This window comes from Octodon degus, unplaced genomic scaffold (genome assembly GCF_000260255.1).
Source record: "Octodon degus isolate 3935 unplaced genomic scaffold, OctDeg1.0 scaffold00016, whole genome shotgun sequence".
In the NCBI taxonomy this organism is placed as follows: Eukaryota; Metazoa; Chordata; class Mammalia; order Rodentia; family Octodontidae; genus Octodon; species Octodon degus.
Genome location: NW_004524592.1, coordinates 17,243,780 through 17,259,291, shown reverse-complemented (window position 1 = coordinate 17,259,291; position 15,512 = coordinate 17,243,780). Strand labels below are relative to the sequence as shown.

Here is a 15,512-nt window from a genome sequence, read left to right as displayed (position 1 = left end):
GATGGAAAGACCCGGGTCAAGTGCTAATTCATTCCTGCATGTGGACCTTATAACCTGAAATGCTCAGAAGACCTCCAAGTTTCAAAAAAAAGGAAAAGGTTTAGAGCTTTGCATGTGTTTGTAATAATCTGTAAGTAGGCATATTATTATCAGCCAAACAACCTTTCACTGTGGTTTCTTTTATTAAGAAAAACAATACTGGATTCAGCCCTTTTTCTTTCTTCCAAAGTAACTTAGTTGAGAGACTTAGAGTATGAGTTCTATAAAATAGGGGTAGATGTTTGTTAATACTTCTACTTAACCTGAACTCCATCAGCAGTTAAATACAAGGAACAAGAAGCAAACAAGGCATGGTTGGTTCTCCACTCCACGTTGCATCTCTAGAATGCCAGGTGTATGCATGGCCTCCAAAATAAGATTACAGGCTGCATCTCATTTTCATGGTTTTCTTCATTTTGTTTTGTTTTTTAAATTTTGCATAGGCAATTCGAGATAAGCCCCCTCCTTTTGGTAACCATTTTTCTTTTCGTTATCTCTTTATTTGGTATGCTCTCCATAGTACCATGCCCAGGTAGGTATGACATGGCATGAACACATGGCCTTCCTGGATACACCCACATTCCCCTGCTCACTGCTCAACGTGTGTGTGCGTGTGCGTGTGTGTGTGCACAGGAGGTGCTACAGCCTAGAATTAATAATTTATTCTCAAATTAGAACTTCTTTGCACTGAATTGAACAACATTTGAGAGAGAAGAGATGTATCTGTTAGCAGGATGGAAGTTGGCTACATGTGCAGGCCTGACTTTTAACCATCACAGCTCCCCCTTGTGGTGGGTGAAGCAGGAGCCTGGCTCCCCTCACCGTGATCAGCCTGTGTGTAGTTGGAGAAGACAGGAGAAAGGTTTTGATGCCTAAACTATATGCTGGTGCAGAGGAATAAAGATCCAGACATTTAATGTCTGCTTAGCAAAAATACAACCAACTTCTTGTCAGTTAGATTTTATCCATTTTATTAGTGCTTATAAAGTAAAAGTACTATCAAAAGTCAGTATAAAACATTAAATAACAATGAACCACATATTAGAGGAGCTTTTACACATATTGATATTAACACGTTGACAGTTTTGGGTATTCATTTGTTCAAGAGAGTTTGTAACTCCACATATATAAATGCTGCAGTTTACTGAAATTACTATAATTATTATTATACTTTTCAATGCATTTACACTTTCATGCTGTCTACTATAGTTTATGAAGCAATTGCCCCATAATATAACAAGTATAAACTGAGTCCATAACAAAGCAGTTGGCATCTAAACCTGAGAATCCCTAGCTGATCAAGTAAAACTTGACACTTGTGTGGAGATGTTGTTATAAATATTCTAAATGAACAAGTGCCCTCTGAAAAATGGGCCATCCTGCCACAAATGTTTGTATTTTCTAATTGCTATTTTTTAATGTTATAGAAACTACTTAAATGAAATAATATAATTAAAACAAACTGACAGTGAAGATATTATTCTTCTGGAGAAAATAATCATCAATACAAAGGCCTGGAATAATTCAAGTCCCTGGGTCAGATGTTGGCATCCCTGACTTAAAATATATTAGAAAATATGAGCATTGACTAAATAACCAGATAGCATTCCAGAATAGTAAACAAACTCATTTTTCCTCCCTCTCTGTCCAATTTCTGTCGCTCTTTGCCTTTATATCCTAGAGTCTTTCCTTCTCCACCCCAATCCCTTGTCTGTGGTTGTATGTTATTTTGTCTTTCTTGATTTTAATCTTCCCTCTGTATTTCTTCCTGTTAGGGTTTTTAGAAAGATGAAAATATAAGGCCAGCATTTCTGTACTTTCTGAGTTCAAAGCCAGTTTAGAGATGATATTGGTGTAGTGTAGAGAGAGCTCAAAACCCACGCTTTGCTACTGGCACTGTATCTTCACAGCCCAATGGGCTATTTCCTGCCGCATTCCTGGAACTGACAGACCTGTTGATCTGGTCATCGTCACTCCATGAGAATGACAAATAAGGCCTAGTAGCTTCTTTCAAAGTTTTGACATTTACAATGCCAGCAGCCACATCAGTAGGTTTATTGGGGTATCTTTATTATTCAGTTTGTTCCCATTTAGCCTAAATCTTCATTTACTTTTTGAAACCAGTGTTTCTACTAATCTAGTGCAGCATGTGAGAATCAATTTTATCTAATGACAGAACCTCCACTTCTTATAAGGAGGCATTTCTTGTCATTAAACAGAATGAATGCTTCTTGCTTTTTTATATTATTAATTCATATACATCAAGCACCTTTAAATGTATATCTCTTAATTCTCTTTTTTATGTATTTAGTACAGGGTCTGTAGGGTCTCACTCTGTAGCTCAGACTTGTAGTGATTCTCCTGTTTTCAGCCTCTCAAGTGCTGGGATTACAGGCCATGCCACCACACCCAGTGTCAATTACCTTCTCAGCGTGCCCCAAAGGGGAGGGCCAGCATGGCATACGGGGATCAAACCCCTGGTCGCAGTACCCTACCTAAGCAGGTGCTTTAGTCTGCTGAGCTATCTAGCCAGCCCTGTATCTCTTAATTCTAAAGAGGTATATAGAGATTATAAAATTAAGAATGCAAGCTCAACTGAAACCATTAAATTGGGGAAGATGGTTGAGCCTATAAACAAGCTATACCACTTTAGGAGGTTGACTCCTCCAGTTTTCCCATCCTTGGCCAAATTCAAAACAAAGTAAAGAAATTAAAAACATACGAGCTTTTGATCTTGTGCTGCCTGGTATAGAACACAACCAAGTGAATCTTTGCTATCTAAAGAAGAAAAGAATACATTCTGCCAGTTGAGATAAGTTTTTGCTGATTAAAGAACCTTTTCTCAGTAATTTAACCTCTGTCCCCAGCCTTGAATTCGAGATCAAGTCAAGATTGATCACTATAGCGACAGCCTATAGCAGAAGGACACTAACAAAAGCCTGGTGCGCAACTATAAAAATAGCCATAACATGGGCTGCCTGCAGTTGCTAGAGCTCCTATCTGTGCTGAGGAATTCACTAAGGCCTCTTAGAGACCAAGCACCAAACTGCAACTCAGAACCCACTCATTTATTTCAACATGCCAATGCTGCAATTAAAACTGAATATTGAGGTTATAGTTTAGAGAAAACACCTCATATATTAACATTTTTGTCCTTTAAAAAAACCACACATAATAACACACATGTTCTAGGTTCACCACAACTGCATGAAAACACCAGCCTGCCTCTGTCTGGGCTGTTGCACGACCAATTTCCAAGTTACATTTAGATCTCATTTTAGTGTAAGCACCGACTTAGGGAGGTATGAGTACAGACTTAGGGAGGTCACAAAATCAGTTCCTTTGATTCATATCATGTGCACTCTAAGATCAAGGTTCCTAGATCTACCTGCAAAATAACAGAGAGAAGGCCTGGGTAACAAGGAGTAATCTCCAAAGTGATCATTTCCTCAAGGACAATTGAAATTAGATGTGATGCCTCATAGGGCTTATAGTATAAGGCTCACAGAGTTAGCTGTACTTAAAAAATTAAAATAGTATTCACTAATAAACTTGCTATTTAGTATGTAATTCTATAGTGTTTCACTGGCCAAATATTTTCTAGCTAAAAGCAAATGAAAGTTTGCTTCCACCAGTATTATGAAAGATTGTATACCTCTTTCCCCTCAATGGGAATGCAGATCTTTAAATCTTGGATAAATATGTATATATAAAATGCACAGTATCAATCTATTTGCCACTTATAGAAAATGAGAAGAAATGAAATTGCATTGTACAGATCAAGTTTTATTTGTTATGTAAGAGTTTGCAGTCCATAACTTTGAATTTCAGATTTATAAAACATGTAAATCACTGGCTAGGAGGCCTGAGTCCTATCCGGAAGGCAGGTCTCCACTCCTGTCAGCATCCACGGGCAGTGTGGCTTTGTTCTGGCAAGCGTGGCTGTGTGCAGGCTGCTGCTTAGAAACCGTTTCTTGTGCTGTCGCATCTCATCCCCACGGCAACCAGCACTCTTTGGTGTTTCAGTCAGCACACACAGGACATGCAAAAGGGACATTGTCCTCCTTTGAAATAATAGCATTGTTAGAGTCACCAGAGACAAACAAGAGGAACTTCCCTTCTGCAGGAAGCACGTCTCTGGCCCCCATCCATTTCAAGCTTCCAGGGGAGCTCCCTGGCATTGGTTCATTCACCATCCAGAGAGGAAGAGAAAGAGGCAGGAGACAGAATGGAAAATGATGAGTAAAAGGGAAACCTGCACTTTCATTTTGTCCTTCTCTCTGTGAGCTCTCGACTCTCCCACTGATATGTTTCTTAGTTGCATGGAGGTTGACATTGAGCCTGGACTTAAGCCTTCTATCCTGGAATTATTTGCTGTGTGAATTTCTTGTCCTCACAGTAAGTACACAGCATTTGCTGGTTGCAAACATTTCTGGGAAGAAAATGAATCAGATTAGGAGTATCAAATTTTAACTTCTGAATTCCCTTGGGCCCTGGCCATTGAGGGGAAGGAACCAGTCTGAAGAGGTGTGAGCTTAGCTTCTGGACGGAGAGGTAGGGAGGCAGGAGACGTGTGTGCCCTGACAGTTGCACTGTTCGCTAATAGCACGCTTTTCTCACTCCCTGCTCTGCTCATCATTCATCCTTCCAACCCTCCTCCCGCTCTCGGTACATGGCCATGGCTTCCTGCCACCCCACCAGCCTTCGGTCCTTCAGTTCCGACAGGTCTCACACCCTGAGCCATGCATCCTACCTGAGGGACGGCGCCATGATGGACGATGCCATGGTGATCCCCAGCCACCAGGTGTGTACCTCCTTGCCTTCCAGCCTCTCATGCATGTTCTGATGTGGGAAATGTGCTGAGGAAGCTGCTCATATAAATGAACATTCAGTGGACGTGTTAGGATAAGACTTGAGGGTTTCCTAAAATATGAAAAAGGTTCACTAAGTTCTTCAATGAGAACTTTGTCTGAAAGAATGTACTTTTTATTCAGCAGTACTAAATTCATCTGTGGAGATTTTATATAGGGAGTTGTATTATAAAGTAAATTTTAAAGAAAAAAGAATGTATTTATGGTATAAAGTGAATGGACAAGCTAAAATATATCTTTCAATATTTAATATTGTTAGCTATTAAAAAAGGCTTAAAAGATAGTTTGGGATATTTTTACTTTAGGTACAATTTTTTAAATTAATTTTGATGGATTGGATATAGGGAAATGGGCACCTACCCTTTCCAAAGGCAATTATATTAAAGTGATGTTAATAATATAATTTAAAAACAAAAACAAAAAAAATAATATAATTTAAAAGGCAATGCAAGCTGGTCTCAGTGGTGCAAGTCTGCAATCCCAGCACTCAGGGAGTCCTGGCCAGTCCAAGTGCAGCCTGGCACATGAGCAACTAGCAAGACCTATCTCAGGCCAAAAAGTAAAGAGGGCTGGGATGGAGCTTTTTACAAAAGCCTCAGGTTCAGTCCCCAGTACAGGAATTATAAAAGGAATGAATTATGAAAGATTAGTTTGAAATTCTTTGCTCTTATAGTTTGAAGTGAAATTCTTTCCAGGAGATACCACCTTTTTGTGATGATACTTTATAGATTTCGTGATAGTTTTACTTGAAGCAAAGTTCTTTTTTAAACTTAAATCCAGTGTTCTTTGTGGTTAGGTGTCAAGTCTAGCCAAGGAGGCAGAAAGGAATTCTTATCGTCTCAGCTGGGGCACTGAGAACTTGGACAACGTGGCTCTTTCTTCCAGCCCTATTCATTCAGGGTGAGTGAGTCAATATTATGTATCCAGACCAAGAATACAAAGAGATGGCAGTGAAAATACAGCTTTGTCCAGGAGCTTTAGCTGGCGGCTAGCTTACAGTGGCGGTGACCTCTGATCAAGCTGGTAAATAACATTGTTTTTTCCAACATGGACTCTATCTACCAAAATAAAAACAGCAAAGAGGGTTTATTTCAGCACAGAAACTTGACTTATTTTTAAATAACTAGTAGAATTGCATCAAAGAGCTTTCTAACTAACTAGAATCTCCTGGTGGCACCTTAACTGTTCACGTTCTGTCCTTAAGACATCTTCAGAAGGGGCTGAGTCAGCTGCTCTCTAGAAAATCTCTATTTGCTCAGATCAACTGGTTTCTTCCCAGTCTGATGCATGAAAAATAACATTTGCAGGGGTTAGAATCAAACAGTTGTACAGATGAGCTCAGATCCTTTTTGAGGTAGGGATGCAACTAGAAAGGGAGGTTGGAATGTGAACAGTGAGCTCCTCAGTGTCATCTTGGGGGTTCCTGAGGTCCCCTAGCAAGCACACACCACACCGTGGAACCAACACGGCCCTGTTTTTAACTTAATGGTACTGTAAGATGTGGAGCATATTTTCAAACACACTTAAAGTTGTTCTTAATATGTGTGATTTCAGTTATGTATAATGTAAATTCCTTAAGGAGTTTTAAATTGTAATATTATTCTAACTGGTTTTATTTGTATATTTAGTAGTTTTAATAACATAGTAACATCCCCATTATATATAAAACACTGCATTTTTTTCATTTAATTACTTCCTTTAAAGCCCTACCCATAATTTATCTAACAATCTTGGAAATATTTTGAGTAGTTGACTCTTTCTTGATTTGTTTTTATAAAATAGTCTCCTTTTAGGAAAGTTTTCTAGATAGTTTAACAATTTTGAATTGCTTAATCTAATCTTCTATTAAATGCCACAGAATAGTGAGGTTGAACCTTCTAGAAATGAATGCCCAAATTGAAATCTAAAACCTACTTATCACAAAGTGCCACCACTGCAATTAAACCTGAATACTGAGGTTTTAGTTTAGAAAAAATAATTTATACATTAACATGATTTGTCTTAAAAGAAAAATAAATAACAAGTGTGCCACAGATTTGCTACCACTGTCATAGAATATATAATTTAGTTATATAGATATTGAAAATAGTCATAATATTTTCTTTGTTAAATAAAGTTCATTTCTGATTCAAGAATTGTTCAGGGAAATGAAAATATACAAGTGTTGTCCAAATTTACTTACATATTTTAAGTATAAAATGAGATAATTAAAATCTCATAGTTATATATTATTCAAAACCATAACATTGCAATCTGCTACTAAGTTTTCAAGTGATGAGTAAGAAGAACAGGCATGGACCTAGGAGACTGCAGGAAAATAGATGACAATATAGAAGTCATAAAGAAGTAGTTAAAGTCCCTATTCACCCTATAAAATGAAGAGATTGTTACAGGTTAAATGTAATTATTTATTATTAACTACATTTTAAAGAGTCCATATTGTTGACTTTCCAAATAAAACATTTATATCAAAAAAAGGATTCTAAAAGAGCTTCTCCATTAATAAGGATAGTAAATACTCTGTTTAAGTACATCAATATTTGTAACTATTATACCAAACTACATAATGTAATAATGGTGGATTGCTTGTAATGTAAGAACATCTTGTGGTTAAAGATTAATCACTTAAGATAAGGATCTCTAAAAACCATAGTCTCCAATAAACTAATTTTTATATCAAGTTCTGGCTCTATGTCAGAATTGCCTGAAACCTATTAAATACTCACATGCCCATGATTTATCCCAAACCAGTTATAGCTGAATCATGGTCATCATGGTTCTCACAGTATATTCTAAATCCTGACTATATAAATTATTACAAAGGAAAAAGTTTGTTCAATAAAGCCTTGATTAATGGAGAGACAGTAATCAATGTATACTGAGTTCTCTCAAATGTTCTTTGTCTCTTCATTCCCTTATATGGTTATTTCTTACACATTTGGGGATATATTTGTGTATATTTCCAGATGTTAAGTCAGCTGCTAAAGAAAGTAGCTAATCCATAGCCCCTACTTGTGAGAAATGTGCCTATTATCTTGTTCTTTGAAGTTGGAAGGTGATGTGTAGAACAGAAAAAAGTGTGGTGGTTAAAAGTGTGCTTTGGTATCAGGAGAATCAGAATCCGGAGCCCAACTCTAACTTTCATTATGCATCATGCTGCACAAGTTATGCAAAATCTCTAGAGTTCCAGCATCATAAGTATTGTTATTGATTCTACTGGAGAGTTCCAAAGAATTGATGCTTTTTAAATAATCTGCACTGGCCTAGAAAAATATAACTAGTCATTTAGTATTTAATACACATCTTCCAATTTTTTTTACAAATTACTTATGAGTTAAGCATAATGTATTCTGAATCTGCTAATGATAATGCTAATGTGGCATATAATACTAATGTTTGATTTGTTATTTTTATTTGGTAATTTACCATCTACTAAAGTCTTTACTATAATATTAGGACAAATACAGTGCCACAGTTGGCTCTAAAAGTTGGTTAATTATCCATGAAAATGTAGCGACTCTAAGTATTATGGTATTTGAAAGGTTCCATGATGTTAATGTATATGAATAATTTTTAAAATATTATATCATGTAATGATTTTGTGTATTTATTCACAATATATCAGATTCCTGAGTAGCTTTTTTAAGAAACTGACTTTTGTTTTTAATTAATTAGATGAGTCCCTAAGTAACTTCACAATCCGCCCAAAATGTAAGGAAAAATGACTTTTTGATAAAGGAAATAGTAAACTTATCTTTTTATGCCTATGCCTTTAGTTTGTGTGCATTGTTTTGTATTAAACATAGTAAAGTTATTTGAGATTAGCAAAAGATGTAGTCTTTACCAGTAATCAATGCTTATTGGTTATTTTACCACTATTCCATGTTTTTAAACATAAAAGCTCATAAGTAGAGGAGAATGAGTCTAACTATTGAAAACTCTTCACTGTCAAATAGATCCAGCCAATATTTGATATAGGAAAAATTTTGTTTCTTGTGCTTTAAGGAGTTCCCTTACTGATTCACAGGGAATCTAACCAGCAGTTATTTCTAGCACCCTCAGTCATAAACAAACCAATGTAAGATAGAGCAAGAATTTGAATTTTATGATTCTCCCTCATTTCACAACGAATGAGCATGTGTAAGGCAAATTTCTACCAAGAGCTAGCTTTATAGCTGATTTTCAGTGTTGTTGTTCCAAGTCTTTATTTTTATAGTTTTGACAGCCAAGTTGTATCATTAAATGTTAACTCATGATATTGCACTGTAAGAGACTACAGTAAACCAAGTCTCCAAGAAGGTGATATTTAAAGAACTTCTGTCTCAAAAAAAAAACATGTTGAAGACAATTTTGCTGTGAGCTCCACACTACTATAAAAATACATTCTGTTAAAAATATATTGAAGATATTCATTCAAACACTGGACTGAATGGCAAAGAAGTCAAGTCTGCCACTCGCTTGACAACAGTAAAGTTTAAATCCTTCTAGCATTTAATTTTTATTGTTGATATATTTCATAACACCCTAAAGGCAAGTTGTTTGGATGAAGAAAATTGTGTAAGTAACAAAACAACTGCTTTTGCAAGACAGGATTTCTTATCTATTAGACATATGCCTTTGTATGTTATCAAGAGCTAAAACATGGACCGGGGAGATGGCTCAGTAGAATAAGTGCTTACCTGGCAAAGGCAGGGTCCAGTTCAATCCCCAGTCCCCCACTCCAAAAAAAAAGGAGCTAAAACACAAGTGAGCCATATGAATGCTTCTGGGGCTTTTAAGGAAGAGTAGACCCATTGGTAGAGAAGGGTGCAAGGTAGGAGTGTGAGCAAGGCTGCAGTCCCCAAAGCAAGAAATGAAGTCTTTAAAGAAAGTGCTATGTGTTTTCATAGCTTTTTGTGACCCACTAGTAAGTAATTGATGTTACTTACTCTGCCTTACAGTTTATACTACTGCATGTCATTGCAATATACTTTAAATGGTCCTGTCTCATCGTTTAAGAAGTATTAGAAATATGAATGCAAAGCTTTTGAGTCTAAACTATATCCATCAACTCAAAGACTTCTTGTTTTTTGTTATAACATCCTTTGATATTTGTAGATCCTTGGGTACTTAGAGTCTTTAAAATGTCTCCACGTGCTGGTGTTGAATCAGGCTACAAATCCAGGGGTTTGATGATATCCCCAGTTTCCTATACTGGGAATACCTACAAATCTCCCATATTTTGTTCTTCTCTCGGCATTTGCAAAGAGCTGTGTTCCATTTGTATCCCCGAACTCTTATTCCAATGAGTATTATATTGGTGTACGAATTATATATTTCAGTTACAAGTCACTTCTGGTTTCATTCTTTATATTTCACTTTATCCATTCCTTCTCTGTGCTAAAGTATCTATTCTGTTGCAGCCGCACCTCTCCATGTCTTGATCGTGACAACAGCAGGTGAACTTCTGCATAATTCCTTCTCCGAACATGTTGCCTTTTCCTCCCTATCCCTTTGCCATCCCCTTCTGGATATGCCCGTCTCAGGATGCTTTAGTGTGGAAGATACCTAGCCAAAGAGATACCGAAGGTCATGGTCTCCAAATTGTGGGCATTGTTCAATTTCCCTCTCTGGGAAGCAAAAGGGGATGTGTTTAAGACTGGTAGAAAATAGATGGGTCTGTGATGACATGACCAGGCTGCCTGTCTTGGTCACAAGTCTCCACGTCACAACTTCCTTTGTGAGCAAAAGGCTACACAGAAGTAGAAATCTATTATTCACACCTGTTAGGCAAATTGGTTGAGGTATTTTAAAGTTTTATTAAAGATTATAATTTTAAGTGGCATTTAGTATTTTTTTTCCTTCCTTGTGTTCTATCTTACCATATTCTAGGTGAAAGGCTGAAGGTTTATTAAAAATCTGCTTCCTTGCTAGTACTCCTCAAAGTGCAACTTTTTGATATTAGGTAATCATGTTATATAATGACTCTAATCAGCATTCTAAAAATAGTGGCTGTTCTCTGTTACTTAGATAATGTTATCTTTAGAGGTTTCTTTAAGACTGCTGATTATAATGCTTCAATTCTATAGTCAATGATGTATCAATCTACAAATAAGATCATTTTTAAAAGCTATTTTATCCATCCTTTTACTTTTTCTCAAACAGCTACTAAATATTATCTTTTTATACATTAATATAGCGATTAACAAATTTTTTTTACAAATTTGAGCCACCTTTTTTTCAAGGCCATTTTTCATCAACTTTTCAGTTTATGGAAGTTGAAGAATTAGAGAGACACTAACAGGGTTCTGAAGCACAGAGAGCTCATAGTATAATTTCCTCAGAAGTGAGATTTAATTGGAGGCCCTCTTGCTATGTGTATGTAGATCACTGAAGCACCCTGAAGATTTTATCCCATTCTTTCACCCAGTAACTAACTGAATGCTGCAATCTCTTCCCTGTCCTCATCCCACAGTCCTGGGTGAATTAAAAGTAAATTAAGTAGCAGTAACTTTGGGGTGGAGGAGGTAGCCCTCAACAGACCAAAACTGTGTTCTGCTGCTCTTCTGAAGCATGTACCCATTTAGCTAATCAAATTGCATATCTGTAGGCAAGTCATATGCGTAGTGATAGTTGGTTGCTTTTGCTTCCATTTTTTTTTTAATTGTGATAATGTTGTATCTCACAATTTAGAAACCTTCAGTAAGAGTTTCTACTTTGCATGACTGCTGAGTTTCATGTGGAGAGTAAGATAATGCTGTAAAATTGAAAGTGACCTGATACTGTCCTGTCAATTCTTAGTGTAGTATATTACACATTTTCAGGAAAACAGTGGTTGTAATCCTAGAGCAAAAATAATATAGGTTTCTTGGAGTAACAATCGTTTATTTCCAGTCAGAAATCCTTTCAGAACATTTGAAATGGTACGTTTCAGTAGGCTTTCTAACCTCGTTGACAGTAAACTGCACATTGCATTTCAACTTTGGGAGGCATCTTTCAACGAAATCTTTCTATTCTACAGATGAGAAAACTAAAACTTAAAAGTATTAAATGACTTTCCTGTGGTTATAAAAATGATATATGATGGGGTAAACCTATACCTAGGAAAGAATATAGTATCTTATCCCATGCTCTGTGGTAACAGTATTTTTGTATCTTACTTAGTAGCATATTTCATATACTTTTAAAAACTATCGTACCATTAGACTGCCTTGCCCAGATTCAGGTTCATTGTAGGTTCTTAATAAACTAATAAAGTGTTAGTTTTCCTAGTTTTAGGTGTTTATAAGTTTTAAGACATCCAAAATTACAAAACTCTATGGGTATAGGGAAAGAGATGATGGAGGCAAGCACAGAATCCTACGTGCATTATGCACACGTGATTTTATTCTCACCACTGTACTGGGACTGTCCCTCATTGACAGGGGAGAATCTCTGTTTCAAACCTTATAGCCTTCAGATCTGAGCTTTAATCCATAAAACACTTCCTTACAGAATTTTACTTTCATTTTCATGATTCACAACTTTTAAATGTCCTCTTTTCTATGATACCATTTTCTATGATAAATCACCTCTTACAATTAGCATTTCCTAGTTGTTTTATATATTCCAGAATTATTGTCACCTAAAACTACTACCTATCTAAATGGTGGCTGTTTTTTTAATGAAAATGCTCAATTTTACCCACTTTTGGGATTAATTGACTAGCATATGGACCTTTACCAACAGACTTTTCATTAGCCCCTAGGTATAAACTTGAGTCATTATTTTTCCTATCTCCTTTTAATTAAGCAAAAGCTTCTTTTAGCATTCAGTCATGAGTTTAGCCTCCTTTTTTGTTCAGGATGCATGGCAGTTACATTATTTAAGTCTGATTTGTCTAAAATATTTTCCTGGTTGCTTACAACATTTTCATTTACTTTGACTGTTAACTCTTAACAAGTTCTTTCACATCTGTTCTTATAACCTCTTTCACTTTCTTTTCTTTTTACTTTTTCTAAAGAATTTTTCTCACTAGAACCTTCTTTCTGTTAGTCTATGTCATGTTAGCTACTCAATAACGTGAATGCTTATTTTTTAGAAATGTAATTTTCCCCTGAATTGTGCGTGTTGATACTTGCTTTTTCTAACATGGGTTATATCTGGCACAATACTGAAATATTCTTTTTCTAGTCCTTACTGACAAAGATATACAGGTAAATTTATCTACTAGCAGCTTCCATCTGTGAGTTCTTTTACTTTGATTTCCTTATCTTTGGTCTTTCTTCATATAATTTTTACTCCTAATAAAATTATTTATTTTATCAGATTCAAGCTCTTGGTGTTTACTTACTCCCCTTTTCTACTAATCCTCTATCGAGAAAAATAAATGTGTCAGATCTCCCTTTTTGGAGCAGAATTAACCCTATGGCAGGCAGTGTAAGAATTAACGACAGAGCTTTTCACCTGCTTGGCTGCTTCTGAGGGATTTGAAAATATTCTGAGTGGTGTGATCTCCCAGAGACCCAAGCATTCAGTTGCCTCCTACATTAGCCTTCTCTGTTAGACATAAATATAGGAAACTTCTCATAATTTGCTTTTTCACTCTTCCATTCACTCATTTACTCAAAAATTATTTGTTGATTACATTCTACATCCTCTGTGCACACTGTACTCAATGCTAGGATACACAGGAAGAAATGTGGAGAATTGGTCACTGCCAGTAGGGCTCCTAGACGGCCCTATGGATAATACCTCATTGACAGGAAGTGATGAAACCATCATATCACACATGGGCGTAGATTGTGAGCTTTCTGGAAGCAGCAACTGTTTTATTCTCTGTATCCTCAGTTACTAGTGGGGGACAGCATAGAGTAGGACAGTAGCAAAGAAATGTAGGAATGGACATCATCAGTTAAATGGAATAGAAAGAAGGTTCTAATGACAGAAAACTGGGGAAAGAAATCGCACCTGGAGTTACTAGAACATTGCTACTGTTAAGAGCATAGCAGCTCATTCTTTAGAGACTGGACCACTAGATCTTTTCCTATTATCTTCTTCTATGTAGAAAATTGATATTCTGCAGGCTATGAGCTGTCACCAAACTAGTGACCAAGTGACAAAATAGTGGGACAATGATAGCACATAAGTGAGGAAATTTCTTAAATGCCTCCAAAATGTACAGGTACTGTTCAGGATGAAACAGATAACCATAGGAATTCCTTACTCATTTTAGCCCCTTTTCTGCTTACCCACGGTGATAGCAATCAAAAGACTTCTACAAATGGAGAAAGCATTAACTGTAATTATCAAGGCATCAGAAATATTGTAATGAATTTGGAAACGTTATTAGTTGAAGCTTAAGCTTTTTTCTGTTAGTGAAAATCAATATAAAAATGATACTCAATAATAAAATGGAAAGGAAGCCTTTATATTCATCTAGAATTGTTGCCAGTTCTTTTATTCTTTTGAGCAGCCATACATTTAAAAGTCAAATAAAAAAAGAAATTTTGTAAAGAATTCAAATTGAAGACCAGTTGTAAAAACAAAAAAGAGCCAGCATCTTCTCATTGTGTTTTGATAAAGACTAGGAGCATCAACAATTCAGTCCTGAACTGTTGATCATACTCCTGGTCTCCAGCCCTCCCTGAACACTCAGTCCTCCTGAAGAGGGCTGAACGGCGGGCCTGGCCTGGCTCCTGCATGTGGGTGCTGGGGCGCTCTTTCATGGTCTCATACTGCATGACGTGCTTCCAACAGGCATCTGGGCTCCTTCGCACCTGTAGTCATCACTAGCTACAGGGTTTCTGTTTAATAGCATGCTTAATGAGATCTGTGTTCGGCTGTGGAGAGGATGCTAAGGTATTTTTCTTCATTTGTCTAAAAATAACATAAATGTATCGTGTTTCTATCCTGTAACTTACTTTGACGAAATATCTTTCAAATGTTTTTTGTGTCGTTTTGGAGGCAATATCTAGGTGGTTCGAAGTTCTAAGTAAATCCAGGAAACACCTATATGTTGCTTTCCTTTTTATGTTTTGGTGTACCTATCTTGCAAATGCAGTGAAAATGGGGAAGATGGTGTAATCGTCTAAGAGTCTGTACACTATATGTATCTTTGTATGTGAGGACAACAAAGACACTGTCGTGTTGTTTAATTTTTCCTCCTTGAGAAAGTGTCTAAGAAATTCTCACAAGTGTTGTAACTAACACAGAGATGATAACTGACAGCAAGTTGGCTTGGGACACATGCCCATTTGAGAAGAAGCAGCTGCAAAGTTCAGACAAACACTTTCCTTTGCTACACTTAGCCAAACTGAGTTACTTTAGATTGTAGTTCTCTGTCATGAATAATTAGCAGATAAGGAGCAAATATAATAGAGATGGTTTTCTATTTCTATATTATGATGTTCCACATTCTTTCCAGTACCCCTCCCTCTTTGAATCAGTGAGAATGTGGCAGAGGCATTTTTATCTTAAAAATGCAAACATGTATTTTTAATCACAAAATTTGTGCTACCCAAAAACATTAAGTTGTTCTGCTTTTCTCCTCTTTTAAAATGTAAGCAGATAATAAGTTTGCATCCTGGATAAGATTGGGATGCTTTTTCACAGATTTGACCTTGGGAGTGACCTTTGAAAAAA

The 15,512-nt window shown here is 36.4% G+C and overlaps 1 protein-coding gene across 35 annotated transcripts in view; it reads left to right on the top strand.

Annotated features, from left to right (window-relative positions):
• Positions 1 to 15,512, top strand: part of Ank2 (ankyrin 2) — a 370,586-nt gene that overhangs the window by 298,812 nt on the left and 56,262 nt on the right. For 14 of the 35 annotated variants that reach the window (XM_004626671.2, XM_023710124.1, XM_023710101.1 and 11 more), the window contains 2 exons: positions 4,741 to 4,843; positions 5,707 to 5,810. In XM_004626671.2, coding sequence (XP_004626728.1) covers positions 4,741 to 4,843; positions 5,707 to 5,810 — 207 coding nt within the window. Of the gene's footprint in view, positions 1 to 559; positions 572 to 4,740; positions 4,844 to 5,706; positions 5,811 to 10,312; positions 10,349 to 15,512 lie in introns of all 35 variants that reach the window. The other 21 variants (XM_023710125.1, XM_023710122.1, XM_023710114.1 and 18 more) reach the window with 7 other exon arrangements.